Raw genomic sequence first — 20,121 nt, 5'->3', positions numbered from 1 at the left:
TCCTATTGACTAACTCCTTGAACAGAATTTTGCTTTCCTAAAATTCAGGGTCCTGACTTTACTCTTCACCTGTCCCATACCCCTCAGGACTGTGAGCTCCGCCAGTGCACGATCACCGCAGGCCAGGCTGCCTCCAATCTCGACATCTCTGATTAGTTCACTTGCGTTAGGGATCAACAGGTCCAGTATCACATCGCCCTGTGGTAGGGCTGTCTATTACCTGGCTTAAGAAGTTATCCTCAATGCTCTCCAGGAGTCTCCTGGATTGCCTACAACTCACTGTGCTACTTTTCCAGATGTCAGGGTGGTTGAAGTTCCCCAGCAGGATGAGAGCCTGCAAGCGTGATGCCTGCTGTAGCTGGAGTAAGAAGGCTTCGTCAATAGGCTCCCCTTGATCAGGCAGCCTGTAGTAAACACCAACTACAAAGTTCCCTTTGTTGCTTTGAATTAGAATCCTTACCCATGAGCTTTCAACCTTCTCATGGTTATTCTTCAGAGACAGCTCTTCACAATCTATCCATTTCTTGATGTAGAGGGCAACCCCTCTGCCCCTCCTTCCTCACTTGTCCCTTCTGAACAGCCTGCAGCCATCGATAGCCACACTCCAATCATGGGATTTGTCCCACCAAATTTCAGTAATGGCAGCTAGCTTTCTAGCTGCTCGCAGCTTTCTAGCAGCGTGGTGGCTTCCAACTCACTTCTCCTGGAAGAGTCTCCATGTTCCAGCTAACTCTTCTTCAGTGAGTTCTATGAAGGTTATCTTTCCCTTCTTTTAAAACTGAAAAGTAGCACCTACACAGACCAATTCTAGAACTGAAAATACCTTACAAAATTCAATGGGAGAAAGATAAAAACTGTTTCCAAGATGGCTTGCAAAGACACAGTTTCTAACATGCAGCTGATGAATTCTATTATTAAAGAGAAAGTAATGCTCCCATTTTCATTTATTTCTCTTTATATTCATAGTTAAACAAGCATGTCTGACATTATTTATGTTTATTCCTACCAAAGGATGATTCTTGTCAGAAAGCATTGTGGCAACCAGCTGACTACACGTGAACTCTTCACACATACCATGTTAGCCAGAAGCGATCTAAACTCCAGTCTGGAAGCTATAGTTACACATGGGGGTGCAGGGGTGCTACATCCGAGCTACCACACACCATCAATAATGTTCCTTGATAAGCACAGTCCATAGTTCACTGCACAGCTTCAGCACAGGAGCTCCCTCAGGGCTGGGCCAGGGAGCTGGAAGAGGGGTTTGGGGTTGTTTTTTTTTTTGTGTGCGTGTGGTGGGGGTAATCTACCAGAGACCATTCATACAGACATACTTTCATGGGCTAGATCAATTATAAAGTTTGTCAGAGCTGCAGAAAATCCCTTTGAAGTCCAAGAACTTCTCTGTCCCTGCACAACTGATAAGCTCTATAAACTCTAGGGATATGCCAAGTCTCTAAGTTCTCTGCTTCCCTCAAAGTTATTTGAGGTTTCATATTAATTTCCTGACATACTGATATTTCTGTGGCTATACCTTTCCAACAACACTGATTTAAGTAGCTGTGTTTGGAAATAATTTCATTTTTTTCAAGAGCATGATCTAAGAAAAAAAGCTATTATGCATGGTTTGTTTGGGGGTTTCTTTTTAATGGCACTTATTTACAATTAACTAGATGCAATGCTGCACAACAGATGAGCTAGAGTGCATTTCCCAACCACCTCTCTTTTGAAGCCACCATATCAGGTTGATTGGCAAGGAGTCAAATGAAGTTATTGCTGCCCTTTCACCTCACCATGGTATACGGCCTTCTATTCTGAGTTCTTCATGGTAATATACAAAAAGGCTTTTATAGGAATTACCAAAAGATTCCACATGTAAATTTTTAAAGTCTTTTACAAAGTATTTTTCTGAATGCAGGGATTACAATAAAAAATAATCTAGAGTTTCCATAATTAAAGACAGCTTTATAACATGAGATAAAAATGCACTGATTGGTGAGAATTGTTTGGCAATGCTTTTTTTTATGCTAACAAACATTGGGAACAAGGTGCTATTTCTGGACAGCGCTCCATATCCTGTTATCTGGAAAATGCTTGAATGGTCAGGCTGACAGAAACACCTATATCTCTTCCCTTCCCTCAACTTCCTAGCAGATGTATGATATACTAATGGCACATGCTATTTCCTATATCCTGGACCTTTTGTTACTGAAGCATCTTAACAAAAGATTTGGGTTCTCCACTTTAATTGTACTAATGTTTTAATTTCGTAAGTAGGACTTTGATACAGACCCTCGTTACATGCCAACCCAGAGCAAGCAAATGCCATTGCTTTTTCAATACTTTCCATTCTTATGTGAAAACAGAATAAAAGAAAACATAAAATTACTTTCTCTTGAAAGGCACCAGATATATTTGTTTGATTTTCGTTCCTTCCAAAAAATAATGGGTAATGTTCTCACATATTAAGCACAGCACCAGAATAATCTAAGTTATAACAGAAACTCTAAAAAAACTGGAAAAAACTTAATAATAGGGTATAGCAAACAAACAAAACAAAAAATGCTGGAGAACCTAAAAGCACAAGCTTTGCCTTTTGGGAGAATGGTGGTGGTCAAAAAAGCGAACTGTTTGTTAATGTAAAAGTTTTTAAATTTAAATTTATAATTGTAACACTCAGCATTTCTCTTGCATGTATCAAAATGCTAATAAGTATGAATGACAGTGTTTAAGCTTACTGTGACAAATGAAAATACTTCAAATAAAAATGCTGCACCCTGACACTTAACAGACAATGGGTTAAAAAATAAATATTATAATGCTATGTATTGTCATAAGCTTCAGCATAAAAAATATTGTAAATAACAGTAGAAATGTTTTAAAGCATTGGTTTTGCAAAAACTTGTAAAAGAAAACTTACCATCCACATCTAGTCTGACAGTCACACATAAAAATATTATCTAGTAAACAAGAAACATTTTCTGACAAAAAAGCAGCTGAAAACATCATTTTGTATAAAAACATAGCATTCCCTTCTAGATGACACATCATCTTACAAAAAAATATTTGATTGTAAATACATCGTTTTATTTTTGCAACTACCAGTAGGAGCAAACTTTATGTTGAGAAAGTGACTAAAAAGAAGAAAATTATCTACAAATAAATAATGCATTTCGTCAGATTTTCTTGCTCGCTTTATGTCAGTTTGACATTTCTGACAATCTATCTTTTCCAGAAAATAATTTCAGGGTGCTGAATCCATAGGGTTTGTCAATGAGACATGTAACGGAGAGATGTTTGGATTTAAGGATGCCATGACTGCTAATTCTCCCAGGCAGAGAGATGTATTTGCATTTCAGTGAGTTATCTTGCTGAGCATTTCAACCCTGCCTGTAACAGAATAGATACAAACAGGTAACATTTCTGCCCATTTCAATTTTAAAAATTACTTGATACTGATGAGTTTTCCTCCTTCTTCTGAAGGAGGACCAGCCTCTACTGGTGCACATATCTGTATGATAGCGATCATATTCATCTGTTTCACAAAGATGATCTATTCATCTAATGTTTGTGAAGTCCTACTAACATGCAAGAAGACTCTTTCCTGTCTTACCTTTATCTGAGTGACATTTCCTTCAAGTTCAGTAGGTGCCTGGAGCTTCCACTTCTCCTTGCCCTCCAAAGCCCGTATGCTCTGATCAGATCCTGATGCTTTCCTCCACATAGCTATTCTCCCTTTGTTAGTACCAGCTGCTAAGAGACCTGCCATTCACAAACCTTTTAGGCATTCCGTATCTTAAACACCAGAAAAACAAACCCACATTATACAAAGTAGCAGGCAGCCTAGCTCTGGTTCTAAGGTACTGAAAAGCCTTCAGCTAGCAGCATCCACTTCTTTGCCTTCCTGCAAACCAGCATCCTAGTTCTGAACTGAAGTAACTTTCTGGAGAAACAATGGGAGAAGTTTCACATGGCAAGGCCTGTTTTCCAAGCTACCAGGTGAAGTTATCTTCTAAATGTATCAGACAATTATTTCATTTTAACCATTTATTTTTGAATAGCTGGTTTTGTAGTCACCATGGGCAAGTCACCATTGAAAACCATTGTAGCAGACGCTAGCTATGCCTACACTGGCAAACAAGGTGACGCATAGGAGTAGCTCTGTAGAAAACATCAGTTTTAAGAACCTGATGTCCATGCTATACATGTTTGGTGAGTTCTACTTTGCATTAGCTCTAGTGCAGGCTTGTAGACTGAATGCCCATAACACATTGGAGTGCATTAGCTGTACTCCAGGAGTATTTGTACCAGTTCCATGTCAAAGGGAATCCAGCTTGTGTGCCGGGAGACAACACCACACTGAGACAAAGTGTGGTGAGTATCGAATGATCTCATTGTACCTTCAAAAGCCCACTCCTGATCTGAACTAAAACGCTTCTACATCATGTGGTGTTACTGAAACCCTCAGTAACAAGACAAATATACTGAAATGGCTACAGGGTACTGAAGGCTGAGGTTTGACAAGGTTTAGGATCGAGAGATCACAGCTGCCATGTTATTTCGCACCTTTAGCACTGCAGTAAGAAATACAGTTGATACATTCTCCTCCCTCAAAGCCAAACTGCACATCTGGGGAGAGCACATAGTTCTCGTCTCGGTCCAAATCCCAGAACCTAAGGCACACAAAAGAAGAGTGTTAACAATGCTTTTCCTTCCAGGTGCCTTGCTAAACACAGTCAATAGGACACTGTACATGGCATTAATTTGCTGTTTCCATCATGCCCAGATCATTCAATTTTTAAAATTAAATTGCCAGCAGCTGCCTCTGGAATGTGAATTTCTTAATCTCCTTCCTTTTCCTTTGACTTCTTAATCTGCAGCATGTTTTGTGATATTCTCTTACAAAGAAAGGAGTCAGAAGCAAACACAGCTTTAAGAAAAAAAAAAAGAAAAGAAGTAAAGTTTAGGTGTGATTTTCCTCCTCCCTACTTATGCTTCCTCTTCCATTTTAAGAATATTCCTTGGTTAACTAGTAATCCTCTGGATTCCAGATGTATTTTCTAGAACTGAACACTCAAACACATTCCTTCTTGATACTTGGTCTTTATCACATTCTCACAAAATTAACAGATGATTTTGTCTGATAGTAGCAGATAGAGTCTCAAGAAAGTGGACTACTGTTGCTAATGGAACACCCCAAAAAAAGTTAGAGGAAACAGGTAGAGCAAATCATGGTAAAGACAGGAAAAAAGAGACTTAATACCTTTTTTAAAAAGATGCAAAAAGATAAAAACTACAGAACATGGTACTGCAGCAGCATGGCAAAGTAACATACTTGGTTTAAAGAATTATGGACAGAAGTAACTGAAATACTTGACATATTACAGTAACAGAGAAACATCCTGAAAAGCAAGCACTTTTTTTTCCTGTTGCTGATGCTATGACTATCCTGAGAATCAGACAGTAACAATGGAAAGAACATCAGAGTGGCTATCTTCTTCATGCAAAAATCCCACATGGATATACTTTCCTAAGAAATCAATAACAGCACTCAGAAAGGAACAGGTTTGGGTAGTACTGCCTGACAAAACAAAATACGGATATATATATAAACAAAGAAAGATACAGAGAATTCATTTTTCTCCTCAAGGAAACAGATTTCATTTCATTTCTCTATTTATTTTGAGAAACAAAATTAGAAAATATTGGGAGTTTTTTCATTATTACTTAAAAAACCCCAAACAATGCAGTAAAATATTCAGTGCACTGCAGACCATAAACCTTTAGCTGGTACTTCTCATGGGCAGCCATAACAGCTTTAAAACAGGATTCTTACCTGATGACTGTCTCGCCTAGTGCTGTAACAACAAGGCTATGGTCTATTAAAATGATGTCTGCAGAATGACCTGTCTTCCCACTCAACTTCACCTGTTAACCGTAAGTAAATAAATAAATTTACAGAAGGTAGGAGGAACACACTGAAAGACAATAAGCATCTGAATTGCCTAGATTGGCTAAAAAATTAAAATATAAGAATAACTAGACCTGTCTGTCAGTTCAGATAGACCAGTAATTTCTCTCAGACAGTGATCACCACTAAATGCATCAAGTATATGATGTATAAATTTACTAAAAGAAACCTTGTAGTGGGTTAAGTAGGTAAGGAGCAGTTTTTTCTCTTGTACTAGACCTTCTCTTAGAACTCAATAAAGATTGCTTTAAAATGTAAAATAACAAATCTTACTTCTAGTCAAAAATAAGTAACGATTAATAAGAAGTGGACACACCTGTAACATACAAGTGCCCAGTCTTTTTCAATCTTAGATAAAAAGAAAAAAGAAAAAAAAAATATCTTAGGAAGGTGAAGGTTTGGGTTCCATCACCCCAAGCAGTATTCTCCAACAGTACAGTATTTTATTTGAGCCAAGGTGATTATAAGTCCTGGATGAAGTCAGTTTGGTTTTTGTACCTATACAATAATATTTGGGTCACTACGTTATTATTGTGATTCTGCAGCTTGTGGGTTGTTATTTTTTAAAAGCTTCCTAGCCTTTGCAGCTGTGAAGAACACTTTCACAATATGAGAACTAAACCATCTTTCAGATTTGCAGACAAAGACAGTAACACTAAGAGGAGGTACTGCTCCTACTAATCTGAAAGACAAGACAGCTCTAAGCGACTGATGATAATAAAATTGAGGACACCGACTATCAGCTATTTATTCACAAGACATTTTAACAAGTATTTGATTATACTGTTCAATTCTTGTCTAATTCACTAAGACAAGGTAAATGAAGTGTAGAAGTATTAACATAGGGTCAAAATGAAAGAAACTAAGAAAAAACAGGAAGGCAAGATGAAAACCATCTTTCCAAGTTCAGTAACACACCACTCCACTTTTAAATGAGCATATATTTGCTCATCAAGGTATTATCTGAGAAAAAAAAAAAAAGAGTTGATTCATTTGTAAGCAAAAAAGTGATAATCAAAAAACTCTAACAAATACTTATAAAGATTAAACATTGCAACTTTACCCTGTAGTCTAACTCTTACCTTCATGAGCTCTTCTGCCTCTCCCTCAAGAGTAACTGCATGCAAGGACAACTGCAGATTCTCTGTTATTACAAGTAAAACATCTCTTTTCTCCATGAACAGAAGCTTTTGGACCAGACTGTCTGTGGACAATACATGCCTTGTCTTTCCTTTCTCATTCACGTAATGCACAGAACCTGTAGTACATACAAACAAGGTATGGCTTTTAGTTAACAGGTTTTAGCTACAAAAATCAAAGTTGCTGCTTTCTACCTTAATAAAATATTCCTCAAGTGCTGAAGAAGTAAAAATAACCACCACTCTTTTGTCTTCTAGCTTGTCTCAAGATACAGACTACAATAGTTGACCAGAGCAATAAACCAAAACTTACTCCCTTTTTCCCTATCTAGGAAATTCAGAGGGGAATAATTTAAATGCCATCATTTAAATAATTTTAAACTACAAATAAACTTTCTGCATATGTATGCATGAATGATGGCTTCTGAAATCTTCATTATTGTTAATAATTTGTAAAAGAAGAACAGCAGCTAAGTATTGGTACAATTTACAGCAGAACCTAGATTATAGAAAACTGTGGATATGAAGTTCTTCATTGTTTAGAAACACTCCACCATACACACTAAATACAGCTTTTCTACATTAATTTCACAAGCAAACGGGATAAAGTCTTTCTAAGAACACTGACAACATAGTGTGTCACTTGGCAACTACAGCACCTTATCAACATTTGAAAAGGCATTATCATTTCATTAAATTGTAATACTGTATAAATCATGCACAGGTCTACCCAGTGAAAAAAACCTAGAATTAGTGTAGCAGTTTGCAAATGGTATTACAGAAAGTACCCCAACAAATGAAGTCATCGAAATATGACAGATCTCATGGCACACACATATACATAATTTCTTAGCAAATCATGATATTATATAAATGTGGCATTTCAAACCAGCGCAAATCAGAAAACGCTATGAAATGAAGTAATACTTTTCCCCAAAAGCTGAAGCAGAAGACACGAATGTATAAGAACGAACATTAAGGATCCATGCTAAAATGTCGTACCTGTGATGTAGCTAACTAAAAAGAATGTTTTAATTTCCAAAACTCTTGCAAATATATTATCATCCTCTACGTTCCAACTACATAAAAATAATTCAAAATCCTCTCCCACCTCCTCCCACACTGTTTCATTGTCTCCCTGAAATAAAACACTGAACCAATAACTTCATCTCTCTTGTTAAATCACAGAACAGTTTTGGTTGGAAGGGTGTCATGGTTTAAGCCCAGCCGGAAACAAAACACCACGAGGCTGCTCACTCACTCCTCCCCCACGGTAGGATGGGGAGGAAAAAGTACAACAAAAAGCTTGTGGATCAAGACAAGGACAAGGAGAGATCACCCACCACTTATGGTTATGGGCAAAAACCAGACTCAACTTGGGGAAAAAAAACAGAATCAATTTAATTTGTCACCAATCAAACCAAAAAAAAAAGATAATGGGAAGTAAAACCAAATCTTAAATCACCTTCCCCCACCCCTCCCTCCTTCCTGGGCTCAACTCCACTTCCGATTTCTCCACCTCCTCCCCCCGGTGGTGCAGGTGGAAGGGGAATGGGGCTTGGGGTCAGTTCATCCCACCTTGTCTCTGCCACTCCTTCCTCCTCAGGGGGGAGGACTCCTCACTCTTCCCCTGCTCCAGTGTGGTGTCCCTCCCACAGGAGACAGTCCTCCATGAACTTCTCTGGCATGCATCCTTCCCATGGGCTGCAGTCCTTCATGAACTGCTCCAGCATGGGTCCTTTCCACGGGCCACAGTCTTTCAGGCACAGGCTGCTGCAGCATGGGCTTTCCCATGGAGTCTCGGCCATCTTCGGGGCATCCACCTCCTCCGGCATGGGGTCCTCCACAGGCTGCAGGTGGGCATCTGCTCCCCCGCTCACCTCCATGGGCTGCAGGGGGACAGCCTGCCATCTCACCACAGGCTGCAGGGGCATCCTCTCCTCCGGTGCACCTCCTCCCCCTCCTTCTTCTTCACTGACCTCGGTGTCTGCATAGGTGTTTCTCTCACATTCCACTCCCTTCCCCGCTGCATGTTCCCCTTCTCTGTGTAACCTAGTGTCTCACTACCCTCACAGTAAAGACTTTCTTCCTTATAACCAATATAGAACTACCCTCTGCCAGTTTAAAACTGTTACCCCTCGTCCTATCAGTACGGGCCCTGGTAAGATGTCTCCCTCCATCTTTCTGGTAAGCTCCCTTTAAGTACTGAAAGGCTGCTATAAGGTCTCCCTGGAGCCTTCTCTTTCCCAGGCTGAAGAACCCCAACTCTCAGCCTTTCTCATGGGAGAGGTTCTTCCAGCCCTTGGATCTTTTCCATGGCCTCCACCAGACCTGCTCTAACAGGTCCATGCCTTTTTTGTGCTGGGGACCCGAGAGCTGGATGCAGTACTGCAGGTGGGGTCTCACCAGAGCAGAGTAGAGGGGCAAGCTCCCCTCCCTCGACCTGCTGGCCATGCTGCTTTTAATGCAGCCCAGGACACAATGGACCTTGTGGGCTGCGAGTGCACATTGCCAGCTCACATCCAGTTTTTCATCCACTAGTACCCTCAATTCCTTCTCCACAGGGCTGCTCTCAATCCATTCATCCCCCAGCCTGTACTGATACTGGGGATTGTTGGGATAGTTCTCCAGTGTAGCATTTTCTACCACACCGATACCCATTTATTGTAGTAATACTTTGCAGTAATCAATCATCTACTGAATCTCACGTTTAAGGGATGTTTTACAAGAAACGGACAATCCCTTAATTTTATTTGCCATCTGAAATTGTTTCATAAGTTAAATTAACCTTCTGTACTTGAATATTACCATACAAAGTATCAGGTATTGCACAGATAACACTACCACTATTCTGAAGCTATTTAGGTGGTTAGAAAAAGGGTTCTAGCTTTCCAAGTAACTTTGAGAAAGTTTTCACACTGTATCACACAAGAGACTAATCTCAAAAGTTAACAAATCTGAGCTAATTGAGTAGAGCAAATAACTCTGAGACTCCAAAGACAAAAAGCAGCAGAAAGTGTATGCTGATTAGGAAATACAAAAAGGACCAGAAGGGAATTATTACTCATGACCTGAAAGGTCTGCAGTGAAGACAAACAAGGGCGCATTCAGTAAAAATATCAGGATGACTTCCACTATTCAGGTTATGCTCTAATACCTGTGCCAGTGATCTCAAATGCTCAGAATGAAGATGATTCTTTGTGCTCATCGTTGCAAAACAACCTCCAAAAATTATCAGTTCAGGTATCCTCTCTTCAGATAAGCATCTCATGTAACATATTACCTGAACTGCATCTATTGTTTTACTGCAATGATGGGTGTTTTGGAAGCATCAAAAAATATCTAGACTAATAAATACTCGAAACTTAGGAGGTTTTTTTGTTTTGTTTCAAGCTTTTTTGAGGAGCTTAATTGTTTATTTAGTTTTGCTTTTGCTCTATTGTTTTTAGTCAAATATCTGTTGAGATATTTAAAAGAATGCAATAAGAATTTATTTTTTTTTAATTCATTTTTATTGAACAAGTTTGGTCTGAGAATCCATACTTTAGAGGAAATTTACAGGTCACATTTAAACACTATGAAAACATTAACTGATTCTGAAGTTATGACAGATCACTAACTAGATTAAGAACTGGTTCCAAAATACATATGCCCAAATCAACATAAGCAATGAGACTGCTCAAAAGAAACAGTCTGTATCATTTGACTGAAATTTGAAAGGTTTGAACAGTAGGCTCAAGAAACAAGATGTGAAGCACAGCCACTTGCAAGATACAGAGTGTGTCCCTAGATGGAGCTGTGTACCACCACACCACTTGCTTTGAAGGTGAGGCTGGAACAAGCACAGATACTCAAAGAGTCTCTCCTTGTACGTTTAAGTGCCCTGTACCCCCTTTTCATTTAAATGGTTCATATATCTAGTAAAGAGGCCTGTAACTCACAAATCGAATGAAGGTACAGCCCTCTGTTCTGCAAAACAAACATACAGCTGGACAATGCCACTGCTGCAATAATACATAAGCTATACTGGTGTAAGTGATGGGTCTCATTCTTGATAACATAAACACTGAATCAAAATGTAATTGAGCTGCAGAACTAGCATAACTTAAATGTTTTTCAGAGTAGTTAACACTGGAATCGAGAGGATTACATACTCGAATTGCCTACCAGAAACATACTCATTACAATATTTGTCACACACATTCTGGCTCCAGTCCAAAGAGTTAGCAGGTTAGAGATAGAAGGCATCATGAGAACAACTGGGATAGAAGCACATGAGCTCGGAGGAAACTAGTACCCAGAACAGTAAAAAGAACAGCAAAAGACAAATAGCAGGGAAGAAATTATATTAGGAAGAAAACTAACAAAACAGATACTCAGACTTTTTTGCTTCCTTAGACTGAAGCATCATTTCAAAGCATGAGAAAAAAGTGAAAAAGTAAATCAATAATTTACTTTAAAAGGTATGTTCTAGCAGCAGTTGCCTGTTTCTAGAAAAAAAAAAAACAAACCAAAACCACAACACATGCATTATTTTGAAGCTTTGCACAAAATCCTGACAACTTCTAATTTTATTTACACTTAGCTGTTGGAGATCGCTTTCCTTACACTCACTTCTTTCGGAACCTGACTAATTCAATACCTATGGTGTCCTTTTAAGAAAGTACTCACCCTGAAGATGCTAAGATTTTAACAGTTTATTAATTTCTTCTTACCAAACAATCTTCAACTCCTATGAATACTCTATCCTGTTGGATATATGAATATGAGGATATATGGATATACTCTAGATGATGGATATATGAAAATAGGACTATCGTGCACTGAGCTATTTTGAAGCATTAAGGAAACAAATTTCCATCAGACTGGAAAAGTGGTTTTGCTCTTACCATCTGTCAAAGTGATAAAGAAGGAGAGTCCTTCCTGGAGTCCCATTTTCAGAGGTGCTCCTGTTCCAGCTTTTCTCCAGTTAAACTTATCCAAGGCCTTCTCATCACCACTCACAGCTGCTTTTGCCAGCTGTACAAAGTCCCTGCAAACAGCGATACTTAATTTCCAATTCCGTACATAAGAGTACTCTCTATCTCAAAGAACAGATGAGTCGTTAATAAAACACATTGTAAAGAGAGAATAAAGATGTTTCATACACTGATTCGAAAAAGGACAAACTCAAAAAAGATAAAAAGTAAAATTTTAGTACTAGTTTTCATTTGCATTGTTCCACCTGTTCTTCCATAAGCATCATTATTTTTACAGAGATGTAAAACAGAAGTGGCCCACACAAGGAAAATTCTTTTTTATTACTAGAGCTGTTCCCTATTTCTTGCTTGGAGAGGAAATAAATAATAATGTTTAAGAAGTGACTTTTAATTTAATTATTCTTGCCAACAGATAGTTGTGTTTTTGGAGTGCTTTCTGCTTTTCACAATCAGCAACATTGCTAATTAGAAGAACTAAAGGAAGAAGAGTCAACAGCAACAGAGAGAAAGGTACGGACGAAAGGAAGAAGATCTGTTGCTGCATACAGGACACAAAGAGCCAGCTACTAGAGCAGGAGAGGAACTGGAAATAAAGGACAGTTAGGAGAAGAACTTTTTCTAGATATATTTAAAAAAAGGTTTGTCTGTGAGTAGGATTTTTTTTCTGTGGAACAAAAGAAAGACCTGGTCTACCAGCACTCTGACAGGGCACAATACTTACTCGCCAGGAGGAGGTGGTCGAAAGACACAGTGAGACAGACATTTTCCATACTCTTGTTTCAGCAGGGCAGGACCCTGCACTCTGCCTCGCTGGTCCATTCTCCATAGAACCAAGACACCATGCTAGAAAAAGACAAGAGTTAATTCATTACACTTTCCACACAGATGAGGATCCAGACTCCAACTACTCAGTGCACATAAAAATAAACATTGTCTTGACAGAGCAACACCTTTCCTTTCATTTAGTTGACACACAATTACTCCCACTTAAAACTAAGCCACAAGAAATAAGAATTATCTTTAACATTATATTATTTGCTCATTCAAAATCAATTATCTAAAAAAGCTTGTTGGTCATATCCATTCTTAGTAAAATGACACTGCCAGAGAAATTAAATGGAACAGCCTTGGTTTTCCTCTGCAAGCAGCATATGCAAATATTTTTTTAGGTGACTCCCTTTCCACTTTTTTCTTGCAAGTATTCCGATTGCTAAAAGAAAAGATATTGAAATAAAGGATAGTAAAGCATAAGATACACATCCCTGAGTAAGTGCATATAACACGGATATAGATGAGCATGAGTATATGATTAGACACATGTGAAGTCACAGGATACAGGTAACAGGGTACAGGTAACCTAAGGGAAAAATTTCAGAATTTCTAGGGTACACATTCAAGTACAAGAATTCATTTTTAGAAACAGAACTTAGTAACTAGAAGAATCATAGATGCTAAAGAAAGGAAGACTGGTTAGCTAATTAACTCAGCAGTGGTCAATATAAGTTGGCCATCAGAGCCTGGCACAGTTTCTGAAGGTAACACGCATTTTGCAGTGCCAGCTCAGAATGAGCACCAAACCCCTGGTGACTGGAAAGAATGGAGAAGGCAGAGAAGCAAAAAGACAGTTCAGCATGACATACACATTAACCATCCCAACAAACTGACTTATGTTACAGCTTCACAGCTGAAATTTTAAGATTATTATTATTATTTATTGTTGTTGTTATGTTAGTGCTTACGGAACCAAATTGCATTTGGATGCCCGCTGTGTAAGCATTACATGAAAAAACAGCAAAAATTTGCAATATCAAGTTCAATCTCATTTTATTTCATTAAGGTAGATAACAATAAAGTAGTATTATAATTTGCTCTATTTTTCTTTATTGTGTTCAATGGAGTGTGGTCTTTCTAGAAAAGTGAAAAAGACTAGTAGCAGTGGTACACTCTATAAACACTCTTCACAATCCTAACTAGAAGCCACATGAGATGCACCTGAGGCCTTCCAAGGTAACATTTCCTACTTTTTTTCCCCAAGAATCAAGGTTCTAACTTCTTTTCAGCAGTAAGATGATAATATTTATACCACCCAAAACTGTTCATTAAGTGCAATGCTGTCTCTTACAGCTTAAAGAATGTGACACAGCTGTGCATCTGTGAAACTGCTATACTCCTGTTCCAAGAGGCTACTTGCGGTTCATACAATGTTTGATGGTTACTTCTGGAAATCACAGGATCCCATGATCTGAAAGTTCATGTCCTGTTGGCTCCTCCTCTCACTTTTTCCTCAGCTTTAAATGTCACCAAATTCCAGGGATTCCAACTAAGAACATGTGCACCATTTATAAGCTGGAGGAAAAACCTGCAGCTTTATAAAGCTGCTTACCTTCCTTCCATCCCCTTCTGGATATCTCACCCTGTACCCAGATAACTTAGTTGCAAACTCAATTCCGAGTTTGGAACACATGAGACCAGAAACAAAAAAGCTCACTACCTGTTCTAAGTGTGACTGGTTGTAGAAAGGATGCAGAATTGGTCTGTTTTCAAATGGTATTTGAAAAGGACAAAGGACATCAACCTTATCATCTGTAAGATATACTCTTACCTGTATCTTCCCAATCATTCTTAAAAACTCAAATCTTTAGCTCCTTGTTATAAAGGCTTATTTGCCTTATAAGTAGGCTTTCATTACAGAAAACACCTACATCCTTAGGATTCTTTTGTGTGATCAAAACCCAGAAGTCATCCATGTTATTTGTTACTTAAAACACAAATTAAGAGCTTCTGATTTTCACAGCATCCTATTCCAACTTTAAGAAGTTCTTTTCAAATAATTTTCTTGCAACTTGGGATTTATGACTGGATGTTCTCAGCTGAGCACTCTCAGTTATGAAGTCCCAGTGAAGATCAAACAGAAACTAATTCAGGGCCCAAATATTTGTCTTCTTTCTAAGGGTATTCCTCTGGTATGAACAGAGTATGACCCTGGCAGCACTCACCTAATAGAAGTTAACTGAATATAAACCTTCATGGGAAACATTTTAAAAATAAATTTAAAAGCTACTGAGAAAGACGTAGGAAACGAAGCATACCTATGCTGCACATCAGACCATGGTACAACAATGCTGAGTGCGCAACAACACAAGGGATGAGCAGGCCCACCCAGTGCAGTACAGGGCAGAGAAACCATCTTCGAGCTAGCCAAGATGCTGAAGCAGCTGCATGCTCAGCCTCACAAGCCTAGGCTCTGAGCAAGGCTGATTAGCTCAAGCTGGCCACTACACACACAGCTACAGGTTTTTAAGGACCCACATTTCATTGGCCAGGGACACCAGGGAGTACCTTGAACTGCACTCAACTGTGTGTTTCAATGTCTGCAGAGGGTAACACAGCTATTTTGCAATAATGAACTTTTCTGAGTTCAACTGTGCTGCTGTTCTATCTATTGAGGTTGGTCTTTCCAACTACAGCAATTGAAACTACCTGAAACTGAAGATCATTCTTGTCAATGCATGCAGAGGCTTTGTTTTGTCATGTTAAAGTATCTCCTTGAAACCACTGCTTATTCTGCTCTGATTAATACTCTCATCAGAGGAGCAGTTAGGATGAGTCTATAAAATTGTTAAATTTGCCTATAAGAATGGCTATATCTGTTTTAAGGTGACTTCATTACCATGATCTGACACCAAATAAATCAATTTGAAAAAAGTTTGTTCATAAATGTAGGGTTAACATAAGCTGTGGCTACATTAATGTATTATCTCCATATAAATGAGGCCTAAGTTATACTGTGCATCACCTTCTTTCGGTGCTTCTTTTGTCTGGGCAGTATTTTCTTTTTTCAAATAAAGAGGATAAATTTTGAATTTCTGTATTTCTGTCAAGTGCAGCAACAGAATTTTACAAACAACAATTTTAAATTGTATTTTCCTCTGACTAATGTAGGTAAGAATTCTCAAAGAGCAGAACTGAAATTCTTGGATGAGCATATGTTTATATCAGGGAAAATAAAGAAAAAAAACAACTTTTTTTTTTTTCATTTGCTTATTCCAGAACTGGCAAAACCAGAATTTTCTATGAATTCTGAATACTAAATATTCAACAGCTAGTTTCTCATTTCACTATATAAAAGGACAACCAGCTCATCAAGAAATAAAGACTGTCACATTTCAAGGTTTTCCACAACATATTTTCCATACAATGTTTGACTCATTTTTAGAGTATTAATAAAAACAGAACAAGTAAAATTAGCATGGGGTTTTTGTCCTTAAGTAAGCATTGCTATGCACTCACTACAGATGTGTTGTAGCCGGAATTTGTTTCTTGACATCTGGGCTTTACTCCTGAGTCTGCCACAAAATTTGTGCATAGACAGGAGCAAATAATTAAAATTGTCTATGCCTCAATTACCCCATCCATTAAATAGCCTTAAACCCTAACCTACTGCTCAGCGCATACTGAGATTAGATACACTTTCATTAAAGATAAATGATAAAACAGCAACAAGTACTGTAGTTAAACCACTGAGATTTTATTTTACTCCCTAACAGTTTTAATTTGTTCCTAAAGCAAGGAAATTTATCTCCCCTGCAATTATCCCTTCCACTAAAAATCCATTCCATAATTCCTTCCCATCACAGGGCTTGCACCACTGTGTTCCACATCAAACACACATTTGGCATTTCAGCTACTCACCCTATCACCAGACACAAGGCTGGTACCATTTGTACTCCAGTTTAGGGCTGTAATTTTCGCATTATGATTTGGTGGTACAGCATGGTGCTCCTTATCTTGTTTGTTAAGTATCACAACTTCTCCAGACTCCCAGCCTGCTGCAAGAATCGGTCTAGAGGGGTGCCAGGAAAGTGATGTGACCTGAAAGTTTCTCTCAACATGGGCATCGGACACATGCTCTCCCTGAAAATGGAAGTAAAGTGCAAGCTCAGTACAAGGACGTAACTAAACCTTCAGATTTGCTTCCCAGTCAACAAGATATTTTTCTGTGATAAAGGACTGGCATGTAATTGAGCTTCCTGCAAGAGATACAAAGCGGCTGCAAAAATTCTCTTTACAGCTATTTCACATGCATAAAAGTGTGCTACAACATGCAGTACATCCACTTGAAAATTCCTAACGAAAACACAGCAGTGTTAAGTGACTGCTTCACTCTGATTTTCCAGGCTATTCTTCCCTCACAGCATAAATGAACAGCTCTCACTGAATATCAAGCCTTTACTCCTGTATGAAGGTTAAGAAGGCTTTGAGCACATTTCAAGGTAAAAAACCCCAACTTTTGAAAAAGAATAAAGCACCTCACTGAGGACACAGAATAATCTAATGCTTAAATGGCTCTTAAAGGTAGACCCTCCTTTGTGCATGGTTTGCAACAATATTTCAGGTAAATCATTTAACCTTTCTATGTATTTATTTTTCCATTCCTAAAATTTGGATGACAATTTTTCACAATACACTTTGAAAAGTATACATTTTATAGGCTACTCGTATTAACAGATGTAAACATTTCCAGTACTTCTGCTGCTAGATAGCTTGTAGTACCATTTCCCTAAATAGTACACTTTTTTCCTGAAAATTATGCAAACCGAAGTCCTACGCAAGCCTCTTGTGTAAAGTTTAGAGTATGCAAAGGAAATATCTGTCTACAGGCAGAAACCATAGCAGGAAACAACCTACTCAAATGGAACAAGCAGAGTCTAGCAATCAGTTCACTGTCAGAGTGGAGGAATTATTTTTTTAATTTACATTTCTTAGTACATTTTATTCACTTAGAGTTTAAAAAAAAAAGCATGTGTCCATTTTCCTTATAAGCCTGAAATTCTCATGCTAGGAGAAGTAAAAAGCAAATCGGTAACCATCACAAACTAGACTTAAACGCTGTAAAAATTAAATTTCCATTGAAAGATCAATTCAGTTTATGAAGACCTTTTTATAAAATACATGTAATTAGTAGCTGATGAATCTGACATGTCTTAGATAGCACAGGACACGGATAGTAATTAAAATCCAGAGTGAGGAATTCAAGGAGCATAAGTGAGGCTGCAAATATATAGATTAAAAAAGTTAAGTTTCAAACCAGCAAAATTCTATCAAGCCCAAAAGCAAAGTTGCAGATTATTTACTTGTTCCAGGTAGATATCCACACAGCCCCCAGATGCTGTGCTGATGGAAGCAACTGCCAGGAGTGGATGAAGTGGGTGCCATGCTATATGAGAAGGGGAGGCAACTGAATCAGGAGCTTCTGTTCTATGATCCACATACACAGCCATAACAACAGAAGTGGTCACAGACTGCAAACCTGTACAAGGAAAACAAACATTTCTAACAGGTATGCTTAAGTATATAATATATATGTACACACTATATATATGTATGCTATATTATATATGTAATAACAAGTATGCTTAAAAAAATGGGGAAAAAAATAAAGCTACAGCATCACCTTGTTAATATGCATTACTCAGACAGGAAAAAGGTCATAGTGGTATTTTCAAAAAATACAAAGGAATACTGAGCCTTGTAGTCTGTAGATTAGATTCACAGTGCACATAGGCTAGTACCAATCTGTCACTAATGGCTTGCGCTGGCTTATTTCAGAGGACTCTGAAATGTCTCAGAATTTACCAGAAAGCTACTTCCAGTACTTCATATCCAACGATGTCAATTAATGTGAAGACAGAGCAATTTTATGTTGTAAAGTCTCACATCTGGGCTTTCGAAGTAAGTTTTAACAGTTGTCACCGCTTTGGAGCTTGTACTGTTGAAATTATGCAAGATCAGTTTAACTCATATTATCTGTTATCTACATTTGAACTGTTACCTATATTTGAATGAAAATACTCAATAAGCGCCAATGTTCCAAGGAAAAGAACCTGAAAGCAATGCTCTTTTCAGAGTTGTGTGTCAGAAATGGAGGAAGTCACTAAGAATCTTTAATATTTTATATACGGAGATGGTCTCTGGGATTTCTGTTGTGTGATCTTACCAGCTTCGTTTCAAAAGAAAAACAGCTGGAGAGAAACACCTCAAGTTATTAGCAAATAATGCCAAGACCTGGTGAAAAAAAAACAACAAACAAACAAAAAGCCCAAACACCTGTGAAAGGTTTAAAAGACTCCCTTGACATTTCAGGGGAAGAGACTTTTTCTTCTGCGCAGCTAAACCAGGAGTTAAGAACCTGCAGGCCCACATATGCACAGCAGTTAGATTTGCCTAAAGTCATCAATTGGACACTGATGCAGGATGTAAAATGGACATAAACAGACTCTTGGTTTAAAGTCTCTTTACTTCAAATATTCTGTCAGTGCTTAAAATAAATACTTTGCTTTAAAAAGGCTGCCTTCCCCACCACCTCCACCCCCCTATAAAAAAAAAAAAAAAGAAATCAGATTCAGCACCTTTGATTAGACAAGTTAGAAATGTGGGTAACATTTTTAAGTAAGTCGGTAGTTCTGTATCTTGCCTCTGATATTACAAGGAACAACATGAACTACGAGACATGAAAACAGAAACAAGTGTAGTTAGCCTAATAACAAGCAACTTGATCCTTCAACAAAATGCATTCACCTTTATCTTCACACTCCTTCAAAATCCTCCACATTCCCATAGTGGCATGTGGGTCTAGTTTTATTGCCACACAAAAAAAACCCAACAAACCATTCAATTAAATATTGAAGTGGTTTGCATCTTTATTTCATGTTTTTTAATAGTTTTCTTAAATTTCTAGTTCTGTTCCAAAATACTGTACCCATTCTACTACTACTGTTCTCATTTCATCCATTTTATTTTACTCTAATGGGAAGAATTTAGTCCATATTTGAATATAAGCATTATATGGGCTCAAACTTTGAGCTAATAGAAAAATTCACTTCATACAAAAATTTGAGATGCCTAAAAGAAAAAAAAAAAAACCACATTTGGTATGAAATAATGGTTTTATCACACAAAACCACACAGCTGTAATGCCTTTTCTAGAGCCACCTTTTTCTGCTGTTAAGGGTTCTTTGCATCTGTAGTCACAAAT

At 38.0% G+C, this 20,121-nt stretch overlaps 1 protein-coding gene across 6 annotated transcripts in view; it reads right to left on the bottom strand.

Annotated features, from left to right (window-relative positions):
* Positions 1-20,121, bottom strand: part of IFT140 (intraflagellar transport 140) — a 93,804-nt gene that overhangs the window by 67,852 nt on the left and 5,831 nt on the right. For 4 of the 6 annotated variants that reach the window (XM_069809540.1, XM_069809535.1, XM_069809536.1 and 1 more), the window contains exons 2-9: positions 18,221-18,396; positions 16,779-17,000; positions 12,808-12,929; positions 11,997-12,139; positions 7,051-7,226; positions 5,834-5,925; positions 4,564-4,670; positions 3,611-3,759 (exon numbers count right to left, since the gene is read on the bottom strand). In XM_069809540.1, coding sequence (XP_069665641.1) covers positions 3,611-3,759; positions 4,564-4,670; positions 5,834-5,925; positions 7,051-7,226; positions 11,997-12,139; positions 12,808-12,929; positions 16,779-17,000; positions 18,221-18,367 — 1,158 coding nt within the window. In that variant the 5' untranslated portion in view covers positions 18,368-18,396. Of the gene's footprint in view, positions 1-3,610; positions 3,760-4,563; positions 4,671-5,833; positions 5,926-7,050; positions 7,227-11,996; positions 12,140-12,807; positions 12,930-16,778; positions 17,001-18,220; positions 18,397-18,722; positions 18,856-19,083; positions 19,152-20,121 lie in introns of all 6 variants that reach the window. The other 2 variants (XM_069809538.1, XM_069809539.1) reach the window with 2 other exon arrangements.

Source organism: Haliaeetus albicilla, chromosome 22, assembly GCF_947461875.1.
Source record: "Haliaeetus albicilla chromosome 22, bHalAlb1.1, whole genome shotgun sequence".
Classification (NCBI taxonomy): domain Eukaryota; kingdom Metazoa; phylum Chordata; class Aves; order Accipitriformes; family Accipitridae; genus Haliaeetus; species Haliaeetus albicilla.
The sequence above is the reverse complement of the archived record's forward strand: the minus strand, read 5'-3'. Positions and strand labels throughout refer to the sequence as shown.